General features: G+C 35.0%; 1 protein-coding gene across 2 annotated transcripts in view; it reads right to left on the bottom strand.

Annotated features, from left to right (window-relative positions):
- Positions 1-18,303, bottom strand: part of QKI (QKI, KH domain containing RNA binding) — a gene marked incomplete at both ends in the record, with an annotated part of 133,127 nt that overhangs the window by 28,268 nt on the left and 86,556 nt on the right. For both annotated transcript variants that reach the window (XM_079716399.1, XM_079716400.1), the window contains one exon: positions 3,483-3,626. In XM_079716399.1, coding sequence (XP_079572525.1) covers positions 3,483-3,626 — 144 coding nt within the window. The remainder of the gene's footprint in view (positions 1-3,482; positions 3,627-18,303) is intronic.

The raw sequence follows: 18,303 nt of genomic DNA, 5'->3' as shown, positions 1-18,303 counted from the left end.
AATTTAACAGCTCAGTTCATTTTGAAAGGCTCACAGGAAAAGTGTGAGAATTATGATGTGAATAAGGACAAGCATTAAAATGTCATCTGAAGAAAGTTTTCTAATTATAATAAACCAGTTCAACACACATGTCTAAAAGCCTAAGCTTTAGATATATAAAATTAGTAATTAAATAATCTACTAAAAAATACCATTTGTCTAATTACAAAATAATTTATCATAGTTATATTAAATTGTAACTGCATCATAAAAGTTTAATTAAAGAAACAAAAATTTATAGAAAAGCATATAGCAGCACATTGGAATTTGGCCTAATAACAAACAAAAATGATCAACATATTCTGTCTTAAATATTTAGCTAAAATTAGGAAATAGTCTATATTGTAAAACTCCATAAAAATCATAAAAGCTATAGTTCTTCCACCCAATTAACTTTTAGAACAAAGCAGTTACATAAAACCAGAAATCACAAATGCAGAATCACAAATCCCTAATAATTCCAAGTAACACTAATTTCCTTATAGGGTTCATTTAAAATAAGAAGCCTATTACCGTATCAAATCTTGACATGATTGTTTCTTCCTATATAACATTTGCTTAATGTTCTACCTATATACTCAGTAAAATTCTACCAGTTTGAGGATTTCCCCATAATCTTTTTAGGAGGAATAATGTTTTTTCACTCATTTCCTTATACTGCATCCTAGTACCTCCAAAGTCTTTCTCCCATTTATAAGCTAACTTGGAGAGAACCAATACATATAATACATGTGAGATTTTACTTTATACTTCTATGAAGCCAACAAAAGTCCTAAAATTAATTATTTTGTAAACGTTTTCCTTCTCTGACTTTAAAATTTTTACAACTACTCATACTTTGTTTACAATTAAGAGCCATTTCTTCAGTATACAATAAGGAATTTCAGAGCAGATAACTCACTTGTTACCCCACTTCCAGAGGAGTGAAATGGCAAGTCACTGATAATCTTTATATGATTTATTTAAAGAAAAAAAATCACTCGTACTAACTTATGAGAGAATGAACTGAATGGGTTAAGACTAAAAGTGAAAAGACAGGTTATTTTAACTGGGTTGGCAAGAATGTGTGTCTTCAAGAAATACTTCTGGAGATAGACTTATCAATACCTCAGCAGTTGGTTTCTGCCAAGGATGATCTAAGTCCCCAAAGATGAGCAAAATCAGGGCATTGCTCAATAGTCCTTTTCTATCAGTGAGTACGACTTGATTTTCACAAAATGTTTCCCTGTACTTATGAGAGTATATTGAAGATCTCAAGAATGTGAGGAGGTATGGTTCAGATTTATGGAAATGAGATTAAACTACTGATTAACTGTACCTACAATGAAAAGGATATTTTTAGTAGATACTTGATGGTAACAGATTTAGACTTGCCAGACTAGTTATACTATATGTAACTAAAGAAATGACTATTCTCTAGTTATGCATGGTTTATTCTGTGATTTAAGAAACAAAAGAGATTAAAATAAATGGATTACTGAAATCAAAGAAACATCTGAAATAAAAATGGTATTATCCAGGGTAAACAAGTTCGTTAGGTAAAACATTACAACTCTACAAATGAATGAAGTGTGATCATCTCAAAATCCCTATTACTTTTGCAGTGAAATTAGAAAATGCTAAGGTTTCTCTGAGTTCTTGTGCTTGCTGGAAAAATGGGGGGGAAAGAACTTACTTTGTAAGGTTGTTTTGAAACCCCAATTTGAATTTTAAAAGTTTGAACTCTAAACATTAAGTTATGTGTGGTGTTATGTAAACTGATGGAGACACATTCAAATCATCAAAATTATTAGAAAAATTAGAATTATGTTGCAAGGAGCACAGGTACCACCTTTACCGAGATTTATTAGCCTTATCTCCAGATGTGAAACACAAAATGGAATATTTATTACATTTAATTATAAAATTTTAAATCAAGCACAAAGTCTACCAACTCTCCCCTCCATACCCCCAGGTCCCTTAAGCCAGGATTAGATATTTCGCTATATACCATTAAACATAATAGGCACAAAAACATTAAACTACACACAACTCTCTTTCTACCTCTTTCCAAAAAACAACTTATTCTACATGGGTAGGTAAGAAACATTTATACTGAAATAATACAAAGGTAATCCCATACTTTAGCTATAAATTCATTCTGTAAATGATATGTAAACTGAATCATATTCCCCACAGAAACAATATGAAACTAGGGATTGTGTACCTGTTCAAAATGTGATATTTAGAATTTTTGTTACAAAAAGCTAATGTAAAAACTCATCTAATATAAATATTTTTAAGAACCATGAGAATTATTATATTCACATTTTTGTGGTTAAAGATTAAAAACTTTAGTAACACCCAGGGTTTGAGACTGTGTTGAGAAACAGGTATTTTCAGATAACACTGGCAGGACTACAAATTGGTACAAATTTTCTGGAAGGCAACTTAGAAATTTTAATATGAGTAAAGTACTAAAATTTTAAATGCACTTTATATGGAGTGGAGGATAAGATCACTGAAGATGAAGCAATAAAAGAACTGAGAGGCCAAGAGTACTAGTAGAAAGGATCATTTACATAAATAATGAAATCTTAGGGGAAAAAATTTCAACTCCTTTTTCTGTTGTCCCATTCTTTCTTAAACTTGAGCTAATCCGGCTTTTAAATCCACCATCCAAAAATCTGTTTGGCAAGGTTACCAATGACTACTACTTGCTAAATCCAATGGTTAACTCCCCATTCTTATCTTAACTGAACAATCTTCAGCAACAAACTTCTCTTGGCTTCCAGGACTCCACACTCCTGGTTTTTCTCCAGCCTCAGTGACTAACTCTCCTTGGGGTCTTTTCTTAGGTCACCCTCCAAAATTCCTTTTGGTGTCTTATCTACAATCCCTAAGAATGAACTTCAATAGTTTTTATTATCTTAGAAATACTAAGTGAGTTAAAAGTGTGAAAAGTGCTCAGAACGGTGCTTGCTACATTAGTAAAAGTTAGCTCTTATTTTTCTAAAAGAAAATCTTACCATATTATGGGAAAATTTCACTATGAAACATTAACCTTTCTGTGGTAAACAAGGATATATGACAGGAGAGTACGTGGAACCCACAGACAACTCAAATAATGTGCTCCCACTAACACAGCTCACCCAACATAAGTATTAATTTGTACAGACTTCTGTACACCCATTACTTGCTTGCAATGAGAAGCTGATCCAAAAAAAGAGAGAAAGCTTTCATCACCCTACTTACTGAGGATGCAACTACATTCTTACCCTATAATAGAGTGATGCAAAGGTAATAATACTTTTGAAAAAATAGGCCACTAATTGAGTTTGCTCCCCTCACAACATTCCCTTCACAAAAAATAAACAGGGAACAGATTTTCCCATTTAAGGATTGGAGCAACGTCTATGTTTGTCTATTAAGCTATAGTAAATGATTTGGAAATTATTACTTACTGCAGGTACCAGTAATTTCTTCACCTCCTCAACGGCTCTCTTCAGTTTGATCTCTGCTCTGTTTTGAGCATCTTCCACAGTGATCAGTACATGTAAATCTTCATTGAGATGCTCCCAATTAGGCTTGCCTCGATTTTGCTCCTCCTAAAAAATTTACAAAGCATACTATTACAAATTTTTCTTTTCCAAGAGACAGCACATCTTTCACAATAACCTGTTGCAATTATTAAGCTATGCTTGCATTGTTTTGCTATGACATTATAAACCTTTTAAATTCTTCTCTTGGCAAAAAGCCTGAGTGTGAGACTACTGGGTATTGATAGCTAATTCAACAAATATTTGTTGAGCACCTACTATGTACCAAAAGCATGGAGCCAGATACTAAGAGTATTAAGAGTGAACAAGGCAATCACAACCCCTGCAGTGCTCTTATGTACTAAGAAACTTATGTATAGTGTCATCCCCAGGTTATCACGAAAAGCGTGTTATCATTCTTATATTTTACTTATGAGTAAATACAAGGTCATCGAGGTTAATTTAAGCAAGTCACTTGCCAAGGTCAACTGATGAACACCTTGCCAATTTAGGAACTGAACCAATATTTTCATTCTAAAATTCACCGATTTTTCCATATCATTACAACTACTTTTAATAACATTGGCTGAATTCAAGATTAGGAAAAGTATTTTGCCAACAGACACTACTGTATAAGACAAATGCCATTTGTTTTAAGCACTTCAAGTAGTAATTATAGAATCATTTCACTATAAAAATAATCACAACAAGGAATAAATGTGAGAATAGTCTTAACTGTATTTCTATCAGACCTTACTTTGAAAACAGTGAACTGTACAGTTACTCTTTAACCATACCATCTTAAATACTAGTTTTAGTAGAGAACATCTACGTTTCATTTCCTTGGTATCTTCAAATGACTTAGTGAGCCCCAGGCTGAAAACACTGCCACGCTATAGGGAGGTTTAGAAGTAGAGTTGGCCATACTTCCCTTTCACCTAAGATATAATAATTTCAGAACCATGTCTTGCTTTAAGCTTTAGAGAGAATATACAAATATATTTATAAATATTTCATAAATATGAATTCTTTAAAAAACAATATAAATTTATAAATAAATATAAGAATGGTATAAATAAATGAATATGGCTCAGTGCCCGTACCATACATAAACTATAAACAATACCTGTTGTTGAACTTTCATCTTTAAAGATTACTATTAACTGAACTGTGAGATTCCAATCAAAGAAAATAAAACTGGTATAAAAAAACAGCTTTCTACTACAACTCATATGTTTGCAGAGGCCATGCTAGGAAAAAATCTATGGAACTCAGCCAATAGGGATAGAAATAAGTACTTAAAGTATATGCTTCTGCTTCTATTTTCTGTTAATATCATTAGTATGAAAATGCACCCAAATGTTGTGAGGGGAAATGAGAAACAAAACAAAGCACACCAACCTATGGTAGGCCATCTATGTGTTCCCGAGGAGTAAACTCAGAGATACCACAGTATGCTCACAGGGGTACCACGGGGTACTTGAAATTTCAAGGGAAACAGCAATAGTTGATGTCTGTCAGATACCATGCAAATTTCTAGCTCAAAATACTGGACTTTATCAATATTAGATCACGCTATATTCCTTGTGATGATGTCTTATCTTTGCGATGCTAGGTTTTCAGTGGTTGCTGTAATAAAAAGGCAAGTCCATGCAAAACTCAATGTGGAACAGGAAAACAGGGTGGTAGTGTCCAATCTGATTCTCAGGTTTGAGAATGTGAACAGTGCCCAAGAGAAAAACAAATCCCATTAATAAATAATGTGGCTATTTATAAATAAAATAAAAATTTTTTCAGTTTAAGTAGTTTTGATAAACTAATTAAGTTGTTTGGAAGTAACTATTTAATAATAATAAGAAAAACTATGAAGTATTTATTTTCACCTAGGGGACACCATGAAAAACTGACAGACCCGAGGAGTCGAAAAGTCGAGAAACTGGGAACGTCAGTCAGGGTTACCTGTGTACCGAATATAAAATGTGTAGATATACCCTCTACTGTGGCAGTAAAAACCAATTCTAAAATCCAGAGTTTAATTTTTATGTTGAAAACTGTTGACGATATTTCCTCCCTAAAATTTGTATTTTATCAATTTTTCATAGATAGATTTAATAAAGTTCCGTGTGTGTGTGTGTGTTTATATTTTAATGAACCTGTAAGTGTCTCTACATCTGTACAAATAAGGGACGTCTGCTTCAGGCCAAGATAAAGTAACACGAACAAGACTCTCTTGCCTGAAACAACAACAAAAAAAAAACAGGCAAAACAAAAGAAACATCAGTCCTCAAGCCTCTGGACCTCAGGCAGTAGGACAGTGAGGCTGAGAGATGGGAAATCAATGAAGTAAGACCCATTACTGTCCCAGCTCCCTGGCTTGGGAATCTCTAGGCTGCAGCCCTGGGAACGGTGCCAGGCTGCCTCTCTGAGTTGAGACGACTAAGCTTAGCGTCTTGGGAGACCAAAGCAGCTAGAGCTCACCAGAAAGAATACTGGAAAGAGCTGCACAGAAAGAGAACTCTGGAGATCTGCACAAAGTTGACTCAAGTATTCAACTGAACACTGATCAGCGCATATGTGGGAAGAAATACCAGAGGCCAGAGAAAGAACTAGTAGCCAAAGGATTCAAGGTAAAAGTGCCAGGTTCTCACACAGAGCCAGACGGGAAAGACTTCATGATATACAGACACTGGGTAAAGTGCACAGAGGTCTTGCCTCAGTAGTGGAAAATAATTAGGCAGTAGTCTGAACACTGTTCCAAATACTGCCTAAATAAATCTTAAAAGCAAGATCTAAAAGGATCGAACTGTTTCCAATTTAACTGTGTCCCAGAACAAAGCCCAAGAATAACTACAGGAATATGTCCCCCCAACAAGATAAAATTCACACTATCTGGCATCTAATCAGAAATTAACAGGCAGGGACTTCCCTGGCGGTTCAGTGGTTAAGACTCTGCCTTCCAATGCCGGGGGTGCAGGTTCAATCCCTGGTTGGGGAGCTAAGATCCCACATGCCTTGGGGCCAATAAACCAAAACATAAAACAGAAGCAATACTGAAATCATTCAATAAGACTTTAAAAATGGTCATCAAAAAAAAAATCTTAAAAAAAAAATTAACAGGCAAAGGAGAAGAAAAATGAAACATATAAGAAAAATCAATCCAAACCAACCTAGAACTGACACAGATGTTATAATTAGTAGACAAAGACACTAAAAAGCATGTGTTTGTGATATTATTAATGCATACAGATACTAATACAAGGACAACTGAGGAACATTTGTAATCCAAAATATTTTAGAAAGGCCTAAGAATGAAAATTAAAATCCTAACGTGACTTGCCACAGAAATTTTTATACATGGGGAAGACAAAAGTCAGAGGATTTAAAAAGGAACGGATATTATTTGCATGACAGGAACAAAGAATAAAGCTGCAGTATAATTTGAATTGTGCTTTATCAGAGGAATAAATTTTTGAGTTGTACAACACCTTGGTAAATGATACTCTTAATAAATTCATCAACTTAGGTGCCTGTTAAAAATACAAAAATAAAAAAAAAATTATACCTACCCTAATGTTTGCTTCAAAACAAATAGTTTTGCTTATGGTTTCGAAAACACTTATAGACAAAAAAGGTGAAACTAATGTAGTCATGTACTTTCACTCCTTCCTAAAATTCTTCTAGTACAGTTTAAAATGCACAAAATCATAAGGAAGAAGAAAATGGGAAAGGAAACAATTTGGAAACTAGAAAGCAGATGGCTAAGTAGTCAGGGACTTAGCTAACCCAGGCAAGAAGAAACCAACTTATACTCAGAGCCTCCATGAAGGCTTAGGGAATTGGCAGCAGTAAAAGTCGAGGGCAAGGGTGGGGCTAAGACTGGAAAACTGAAGGAACAGCTGAATCTCCGCATCCCCTATCCTTAAATAGCTGGCTATCTAGCACTCCCTAATTTCTAGCAAAAGACTAGAAATGTATTCCTAAAGAGTTCCACTTTCTAGAACTGGGTTTTGATGGGCAGCTGACAGGATCATTTACGCAGTGAAGGCTGAGGTATCCAGTCTTTTCCCCCACTCCACACCCAGAATGAGGACAGCCAGCCCACACACTGGGGGCAAGAACCTGGAAGACCTTTCCCTGGAAAGTCTGGCCAACCCAACAACAGGAAACCACCTGAAGAAAGCAATCACTGGGCAGTGAGAAGAAAAACTCAAAAAGACTCAGTTAAGAGAAGATACTGCATCTCTGAAACAAGTAAAAAATGCTATGAAAAGAATTCAAAACATAAAAAGGAACTCTTGAAACTTAAATATGACAGTAAAAATAAAAAATGTGATAGAGGGGTTTGAAGATAAAAACTGAATTCTCCCTCCAAGTAGCAGCAAAGACAGAGATGGAAAACGGCGGAGAAAGAGTATAAAAATTAGAGAACTAGTCCAAGAGGTCCAAAAACTGAATTACTGATGTCTCACCAAGAAAAAGGAAGCAGACGGGAGAAAAATCATCAACGTATTACATACTTTTAAAACAAAACTGAATGATAAGAGCTTCCAAATGGAAAGGGCCCAATGAGTTCTCACACAATGAAAGAGTGAGATGAAAACTAAAAAAGTCAACTAGTAGCAAGGTAAGCACAAAATGCAGCAACAGAGAATAAATACCTAAAGAATCTCTTCAAGAGTAAGAAGTGACTATGGGTGGTGCTGGCTGTTAGCAGAGAAGGGGATGTTTTCTACATCAGGCTCTACAGAAGTACATATTTTTAATCTATGAGCATATTAAACTTCATTTTAAAAAAAGGTTTTAAGATCATTCCACTCAGAAGCCACTTTCATACAACTGTGGTGCATTCTAACTCAGGAAGAGTTAACACCTTTAACAGCGAGTTTGAGCCTAGTAATTATTCACTACAAATGTAAGTTCTCCCTGTATTTTCTTTCTGTTTCTTAAACAGATAATAAAGGCAATCTGGAATTGGCAAACACTACAGAAGTCAATAAAACATATCCATAAAGGTTCTCTTTCAGCTATAAACAAACGAGAGGTAGGGTAAGATTACAGGGTGTCTACTTCTATATCCCAGAACACCTGCAGTAAGAATCTACTCCCCAAATTTCTCACTTTAATAAATAATTTGGGACAAAGAAAAGGATGAAATGAAGCAGAGAGGACTGAGGGCAAAATGGAGATACACCAAATAAGGTCTATCTCCTAGAAACTGTGGTTGAGGCATTAATTTCTTTTCACTGTCACATTTCAAATAGTATTCAGGAATAAACAGCTGAGAAACCGACGTGGAAAAAACAGCTCATTACAAATTATTTTAATTTCTGTTTTACAGTCACCAAAAGCATTTCATATAATGTGCCACCAAATCTTCAGCAATATATAATAATATGGGTTTTTTCGTATCCACTTATTTGCAAATTTACATTTCCAGCACAGTCCTTATTTCTAGACCTCCAAATTCAACTGCCAACTTGACATGTGTGTGTCACTGTCTCTAAAGCACTCTCAACTCACCATGTTCAGCTCATTACCTCCCTTCTGCAAACTAGTCCCCAATTATGTCTCAGCTATTATTGCCCCTGAATGAGTTTTGAGTCAGTGTGAATTTTTAATACTTGAGGACAAAGACCAATTGGTTTTGAAGAAAGTCTGAAATGCAGTTATCAGCTTTCTTTTGCCTTGACAGAGAGGCTGCTGTACATTCACCCATTCATTTCAATCCACACTAACTTCAGGTGCCATTTCTCGCTTACATTCACTCCACGCTGTCAATAAATTGGCCTATTCACAAACACGGATCCTGATACCCACAACTTTATGCAATTTATCACTTACGTCCAGAAAGCTTTCTTTAATATTTACTTTTATTTATCCTTTGCTCTAAGTGTGTCATACTATAACTGATAGCTATCTGTGCACTGTCTTTAGCCGTTAGATTTACTGAGTTGAACGACTGCGCTTTTATTACCGGGGAGCATCACTGAAACCAAACACCACACTGCTTCCCCACAATGCTCTCCTGCATTCATTATTACTGTGTCTGCCCATATAAGCCTCCAGACAGTCTCCCTTGATCATTTATCTTTGTTTCTGGGCCTGCTTCTTTTTGACCTCCTATTTAAGTTGCCAGTTACATTTGAAAATCTTTACCCCTTATCTTTTACTCTTGTTCTCTTACTTCTCTTCTAGTCAACTCACTCAGATTCTCCAGCATAATGCTCACGAGCGCTGATTTTCATAGCCCACAAAAGACAGTGCTGTTCCTTTATTCTATCAGCTCAATATTACCTTGTTTCAATATACCAGAAGAATGGAGTAAATAAGGGTCAGTCTTTTTAAAACTGCAAGACTAAAGCTGTATCTTAATATAACAAAGCAAAATGACAGCAAAGACAAGTTATTCATAAACAATTCCTGTGTTTAAAAAAGTTCAAAACTGATGATCTTGGTTTTTTTTTTTTTATTTAAGAGAGTCTGAAATGACAAGACAGCATTCAAGGAAATGGAATGTATCTTTATTTATATAATAAATTAGAGTTTAGTAGCATATAAAACAGTTCTATAATACCATTCATAACTGATTATGAAACAGATAGACACATTTACCAATAATACTTTATTATGGTCTATATTCTTGGCAAATGTACTATAGAGAAATAAATGTCAAGTAGCTCTTAAGTCTCTCATGTGATGATAAAGAAATTCAGAAATGAAAACGATGCTGATACTACCCAAGCTTTCATTAAACACTGTTTGTCGAGTACCACACTAAGCAATATAAACACATCACCTCACTCAGTCATCCTAACAGCCATAAGACTGACGTCCTATTATTCTCACTAACATGTTAATGAGGAGGTTAAGGCCCATAAGGTTTGCCCAAGTCATGCAGACAGGAAGTGTTCTACCAGGGAGAACATTAGAGCCTGCAACTCTCAACAACCAATTCCTAAAACATGACATCACCTACATGAGAGCTCTAAAGTTAAGTAAATTGCCTTAAAATAGCATCATAAATTAGTGAAAGAGCCAGAAACAGAACACTGAAGTCTTGACTCTCTAGAATTTTTTGTACTTTACCATTTTACCTTTGAACATTTTTTTAAGTGGAATTTTAAGCACATCTTGTTCTCATAGAATTTTAGAGCTGGTAGGGAATTTGGATGCAGATAAAGAAACAGATTATCTGGTAAATTTATTTAGTGTTTTTTTCCCCTAATTCCACATCATGTTCTCTTTCTCTGTCAATGAATTCCTGATTAAGTCACATGAAGAACAGTATCGACAACTGGCAGAGAAGTACCTGGTAAAACAGATTTCTCACACCTACAAATACACTTTTTTCCTAGATGAGAGAAATGCCTATCAAATTTCAATGACACAAATATACAAAAATAATAAACCTGTGGCCACTTAACACACAATTCCTCCACTCACTAAAATTTTCAATAGGGGAAAATGAAAATCATCTCTTAATACACAATGCATACATATATCGAACACATTCCTAAATTAGGGCTAATTAAAATCACTGTCCTGAAATAAGTTCTAACCATTACTTTTCAATAAAACATCATCTATTTCAGGGGACTTCGCTGGTGGCGCAGTGGTTAAGAATCAGCCTGCCAATGCAGGGGACACAGGTTCGAGCCCTGGTCTGGGAAGATCCCACATGTCGCGGAACAACTAAGCCCGTGCACCACAACTACTGAAGCCCACGCGCCTAGAGCCCCATGCTCTGCAACAAGAAGCCACCGCAAGAAGAAGCCCGTGCACCGCAACGAAGAGTAGCCCCCGCTCGCCCCAACTAGAGAAAGCCCGTGTGCAGCAACGAAAACCCAATGCAGCCAAAAAAATAATAATAATAAACCTTAAAAAAAATCATCCATTTCATTTGCTGTATACAGTGATATACAAATATTAAGTAAAAAAATTCTCAAAATTTGAGAAACTACCTTTGTTTTTGATTAAAACCAAAACAACAACAAAAAAACCTCGATGAGTCACTGACCTCTGAAATTTAAAATTATGCTCTAATTACAATATCTGTTTGAACAACAAAGTAATTATAACATGAAGCATCAGAACACACTGATTGCCCCAACCCCTGCTGACAGACTCTTTTAATTATACATTTGTAGTCAGGCAAATGAGCACAAGACTTCTTCCCCTACTGTGCTCTTAATGTGAAAGTTCATACTCCAAAACCGCCTAGAAAGGAATTCTAAAGTGTTACATATTTAAGCAAACCAAGGTTCCAATAACACACTTATGAATATATACATCTTAAGCCAAGTGATAAAGCCTAGCATATAATTATCCCCAGTTGTACATACAATCTTAAATTAGTTTAAGAAACATACATGGAGGACCATTTCTTAAAGGAGATTATACATAATTAAATTGCTCACTGACTGACTCTACTTATAAAGTTGACTTCAAAAAAAATTTCAACTTGAACTTGAGTCCATCAACCATCATGTTTTCAGAGCAAGTTATTTTCTAATAATATATAAAAATTAGAATAATTTTACATTCAGTTTGTGGAAATCATCATCTAGGAATGTCTTTATAGGCAGCAAGCATTCAACAAATGCTTATTAGCACAGTGAAATATTTGCTAAATTCAAAGAACTTTGAATGTTTTATGTCAAATATTTTCCAAGTTAATAAAAGGACTATTCTCAATATTCTTCCTTCATAAGAAACACCTAACTCCTACAAATATTGAAAAACTATCACGTTAGGTCCTCATTCCAATTTTCATATATTAATTCCACTAATTTAATTGTAATTACTGTATTTTGAAACTAAACTTATATATCACCAGCTATGGCCAACCTATGGCCAAATAATATTGGTCTGTCCCAATCATGACCAAAATTAGTAAACTTTCACTAGAGCAGAGCCACTTACAGTACCCATGACCATTTGGGAAGCTAAATACGATCTTGATAAGTTAAGGCTGAAAAGACTGAACTAAATATATGCAAACAGTTTCCCATAAAAGGACAAAAATGATCAAGTGATTTCTAACTGCATTTCCCAGCAAGTTTAAATATCAATGGCTGCCTAGTGCTTAAAAAGAAAAAGAGAGAGAGTAAGAAGAACTGGCATGAAATCCTTCTGGCAACTTTGGGCTGCGTTTCTGTTGCTAACAATCACTCATATATAAAAGTAGTTACTGTCCATGGAAGCATGAAATGCTTCCACATAGCATTAATAGAATCATTTCACTATTCATATGCGAAACCTTGTACTGGATCTTATTCATTCCCCCATCTAGCAGACATAAAGATTATTAAAGGCGTAGAAAAACAACCATTTGTTTTAAAATGTGATGTTTTAAAATATTAAATTGAAATATTTACTTGTTGACAGCACACTAAGGAAAGAAGATTAAAAATAAAAAGGACTACCATTTCTACTCGTGCCCGTTTTCTTTCCCAAATCATCAAAAATCCAATTTCAGAAATCACCTCAATGAAAATTTCTCCAGGTTCTCTCAGACAGGATGTTTCCTAGATTCCCATTCTATCATTTGTTCTTTTGACTTAAGCCTTATGTATATTACTATCTAAAAAGCTCCAAGAGGTCTGGAATCACTCAACTCCCCTCTCTTCGCACTGACCACAGTAAGTGCCCCATAACTATTCAATATTTACTAGATAGAGCACAGCATGAGATACAAAAATGAAGTCACAGCTAATATTATTATTAACAAAAAATAACATATATAGGGCTTTGTACTCAGCATTTTACATCCATAAAGTTAATCCTTTCTAAACCTTAGAGGTAGATATTATTATAATACCTATTTCTCATTCGAAAATGACAAACTAATGGGCAGAAACCTGACTTACTCAATGTCACTCAGCTATACTGACTTCAGATTATACACTTCTGCCTTAAAGACTTTACAACTAACAGTATGTTAAGAAGACAAGAAAGGTTAAATATTTTAAAAACAAAAAACCCAAAAAGATTACAATTATTTCACTCAAAACTGTAACAAGAAACAAGATGAACATTTTGACAAATCTACCTACAGGGTAACTTGCTGCCTCGAGCAAAAATCCTTACCAGGTCTAGGCATGATAACTTTAAGGAGACAGTAAGTGAATGGCAGCACACAGTTCACTCACAAACTTTTTCCTGAGGGAATTTATTCAGAAAGTAAAATCTATAGATATCCAAAACAAAAGAAAACAATCATTTGTTTTAGAATACTTTTTTAAAAAAAATTTATTTATTTTATTTATTTTTGGCTGTGTTGGGTCTTGGTTGCTGCACACGGGCTTTCTCTAGTTGAGGTGAGCGGGGGCTGCTCTTGGTTCCATTGCACAGGCTTCTCATTACGGTGGCTTCTCTTGTTGCAGGGTGCAGGCTCTAGGTGCACGGGCTTCAGTAGTTGTGGCTCGCGGGATCTAGAGCACAGGCTCAGTAGTTGTGGCTTGCGGGATCTAGAACACAGGCTCAGTAGTTGCGGCTCGTGGGCTCTAGAGCGCAGGCTCAGTAGTTGTGGCGCACAGGCTTAGTTGCTCCGTGGTATGTGGGATCTTCCTGGACCAGGGCTCAAACCCATGTCCCTTGCATTGGCAGGCGGATTCTTAACCACTGCGCCACCAGGGAAGCCCTAGAATACCATTTTTAAATATGATTTTTAACATCCATTTGATGATATTCTAAGGAATTTATGATATTACACTTACTAGCCACTTACTAGCTGTTTAATCTCGGGCAAAGTATCTGAACCTTGGTCTCCTCATCTGTAAAACAGAGGTAAGTTTTAAATGTGTTATGTTTGTATAGCACATAGAAGAGTAGCTACCATCTCATAACTGATGTCCGCATGGTTTGAACAGGTTACTATTTAAAATCAAACAGTAATAGAAGATTACAGGAAATGACATAAGTAGGAATATGGGGAAAGGAAGACTGAACAATAGCAAATAAAATAACATGATTAGAAGTTGTAATTTAGAAAAAAACCGTATAAGTACTTTGGGGATAAAGAGTACTAGCTTAAGAAGTCTTTTTTTTAAATTAACTTAGTCAATAAAAATATATTAAACATATTAAAATTATTTCAAAATATAATTTTTAGGATACAGAAGCTTAATAAAGATCCACCTGTAATCTCTGAGGTTTCAGACTGAAGAACTCAGCTGATCAAAGCACTGGACTGCCTTCTATATAGGCTTTGGAATTGAAACAACATGTAAAGGAGGATGACCACAGCTTCCCAGAAAGAGGAATAAACCATAATTATTCCACGAGCTCTACAGAAAACAGACTAAGGGTAGTAAAAAGAATTTATAAAAATTTAATGAAATTGAAAAGTTCAAATACTACTTCTTCCGTAATATTTTCCCAAGTCACCCCCTCTATGAGAATTCATCTCTCCCCCACTTTGCTTCCTTCCATAGAATTTTATGGCTTTATAATATACTTAATACTATAATATAGTCTTCTGCATCCGATATAGAATAATAAGCCTCAAGACAGCAAGACAGTTCTTTTTCTTTTTTGAATTACTCACAATGCATTTAAAAATGCCTAAGTAAGAGTTTGGTACCTAACCAGTAGCTTAATATTCTTCTGTTCTTCCACCCTATGCAGATCCGGACTTGCACTTCTTTTATGATATTTGTATCAGTTTCTCTCAAATATTTATCTGTGTATTTGTCTTATTTTATATGTATATATTCTATAAACTAAATGCTGTGTCATATACAAACATACTACTAGTTTCTCAACATATATGCATGCTACCATAATAAACACAGTACAAAGTCATTTAAAATGCATTATTAAATTCATAGTAGGCTTTTTATTTTTAATAAAATTATTTATTTATTTGTTTGTTTGTTTTTTGGCTGTGTTGGGTCTTCACTGCTGTGCGCAGGCTTTCTCTAGTTGCGGCGAGCAGGGGCTACTCTTCGCTGCAGTGTGCGCGCTTCTCATTGCAGTGGCTTCTCTTGTTGCAGAGCACGGGCTCCAGCGGTGCGGGCTTCAGTATTTGTGACACTCGGGCTCAGCAGCTGTGGCTCACGGGCTCTAGAGCGCAGGCTCAGTAGTTGTGGTGCCCAGGTTTAGTTGCTCCGGTGGGATCTTCCCGGACCAGGGCTCGAACCTGTGTCCCCTGCACTGGCAGGCGGATTCTTAACCACTGTGCCACCAGGGAAGTCCCCACAGTAGGCTTTTTTAACGTCATTATGCATTTTCTTTACTCAACACATGCTAAACTACCATCCTTATATGTTAGAAACCATTTCCCTAGCTTATCTGGCAAAATGTTTTGTACATAGTAAGCATCACAGAAATATCTGGAATTAAATATTCCCCACCCCCCAAAAGTGAACAAGGTACATAATATAGTGAGGAAAGAACACAAACGTGAATGCCAGCCTTATTTCAGTACCATATTTCAGTTATCTCAGTAATAACCTTGAGTAACTCATTCATATATTCATTGATTTTGTCAATAAATATTTATTAACTTTTTCTACCATACAGAAGATACTTTCCTAGTGAACAAGGTTTATGACAGGTAACTGGACAAACATGAAAGCCCTTGAAGAGCTTAGAGACTAGGGAGGAAGACAAACATAAAATAAGTAATAACAGAGTAACTACTGACACTTGAGATGAGTGACAGACATCAAAGTTCACTGTGCTATAAAACAGCATACTAAGCCTGACTGATAAGGCTTAGTACGATATCTCATGAAACTCTATGTCCTCATTTGTAAAGGCTACAGGGTTGCAAGGATTAAATGAATGAAAGGGTGTTTAAGACAGTGACTATCTCACAGTACCTAGTACTTCTGCTGTGTAAGCTGTGTAACCCCTACTCCCCCTACTCCTTTCCTAAGTCTTCTTAAAAGATGGCTTTCCAGCTAACAGGGATTTCTCTTAAATCCACTGTGGGACTTCCTTCCTGACATTATGTTAACATAAATAACCATCAGGAAAGTCACAGTTCCTCAATTACAAAGCCTTAAAATTAAAGCCACGGTAAGAAAAGAAAAAATTATAATAATAATAAAATAAAATAAATTAGGAATTAATCAACAATTCCTCTGGATTAAAAAATACAGGTACCCACTCCCAAATACCTGGAATGTCATAATTCTTTTCTTGGTAGTGACCATCAACCTTGAGAAGTTTTAGAATTAAGATTAGAATGATAAAAGTAAATAAAACCCATGGTTAACAGTCTTTGTGTGTTTATCTAAAATATCTGTAACATTTAAAATTATCTGGTATATTTAAGTATCTTAAGATTATCCTATTAGATGGGAACCCACCACACACCCCAGAAATTATAGGAGGGATGTGTCGGAAACATCCACATTTTAAAAAGCTCTACAGAGTTCTAATACACCGCCAGATAGTAGTAGGTATAATTACTGTGAATAGCATACCTCTACACTTCTTGGATAGTAATTTGGATGATACAATGTCTGACGGTGATCAAAAATTTAATTCTGAATTATCCAAATGGTTAATGTATTATGAGCAGAGTTCTTTCTTCTCCTAATATTCTGAAGTGTTAATACATATTTCACATATCCATACTTCTCAGTGGATAAAAAGCAATGATAACTTTACTTAATTGGAAGAACTAGGTGAATCCAGGGTTTCATGTTTTTCCTATATCATACTGCCTATCATCCAAAACCTATAAAAATCCAAGACTTTTCTTCTTTTACTAAAATTTGGCTACCAAGATATAAGAAGTGATATCTTTCTTATACCCCTTCAGTATAATTCTATTAGCAAGACATAAGCATAAAAGTCATATGGTTAATGGTATGTAATACAATTTTCCTTTTAAAGATACCAAATACTTTCACTTCCTGTGGGTACTTCTGAAATATAACCAATCCAGAGTAAGACTCTGACATGTCAAAGATGTTAATAAATTGAAAACATCAAGATTACTCTTTAGTGATGTTGTTAGCATGACTTGAATGGGTTTCAACAGAGTCTCAATACAAGTAAGTATGAACACAACCAAGAGTACCATTTCAAACACTAGCATCTAATAGCTGGCAGTCAAGCTAAAAGAGGGTAGTTTTTAGAATTGTCTCTTACCTTTTTTCCCCCACTCTACAGGGGTTTTAACAGGCAAAAATAACTATATGAATGCTTTCCTTCATGAATTACAGTTATGCATCCAACATCTATAATTTCCCTAAAAGCTGTTTTTAAAAAAATCCTGAACTTTTACCAACTAAAACCTGGCCTATTACACTTAACACTTTTTATTGTTACAAACTGTCACTTTTTATGTATTTTATACATTATCCAATGTTATACTAATTAATGCTCAAGTTAAAGGTTAACGATTTTATTGCTATTTTTACAATTTGAGCTAATTACCTGAAAATTCAACTATATCAGCCAAGAAAGGAATAATCTCTCAGCAGAATAAAAAATAAAACTTCAGATGTTTTGTTTTCTTATTAGAAATCATTTCAAGCATGCTCAAGTTTTGTTTTCTTTATTAGAAATCATTTCAAGCATGCTCAAGTTTCAGAGATACGGAACTAAAGTGAAATTCTTAAATTCCTCTCCCTGTTATCAACTGACATCCATATAAGTGTATAATCAGATACTATTTGCTTCAAAGTCTTAATAACAGCTTTAAAATGTTCCACTGGAATAAAAGCAAAAATAAACAAATGGGACCTAACCAAATCTATAAGCTTTTGCTCAGCAAAGGAAACCA

This window comes from Hyperoodon ampullatus, assembly GCF_949752795.1.
Source record: "Hyperoodon ampullatus genome assembly, chromosome: 12".
Lineage (NCBI taxonomy): Eukaryota > Metazoa > Chordata > Mammalia > Artiodactyla > Ziphiidae > Hyperoodon > Hyperoodon ampullatus.
The sequence above is the reverse complement of the archived record's forward strand: the minus strand, read 5'-3'. Positions and strand labels throughout refer to the sequence as shown.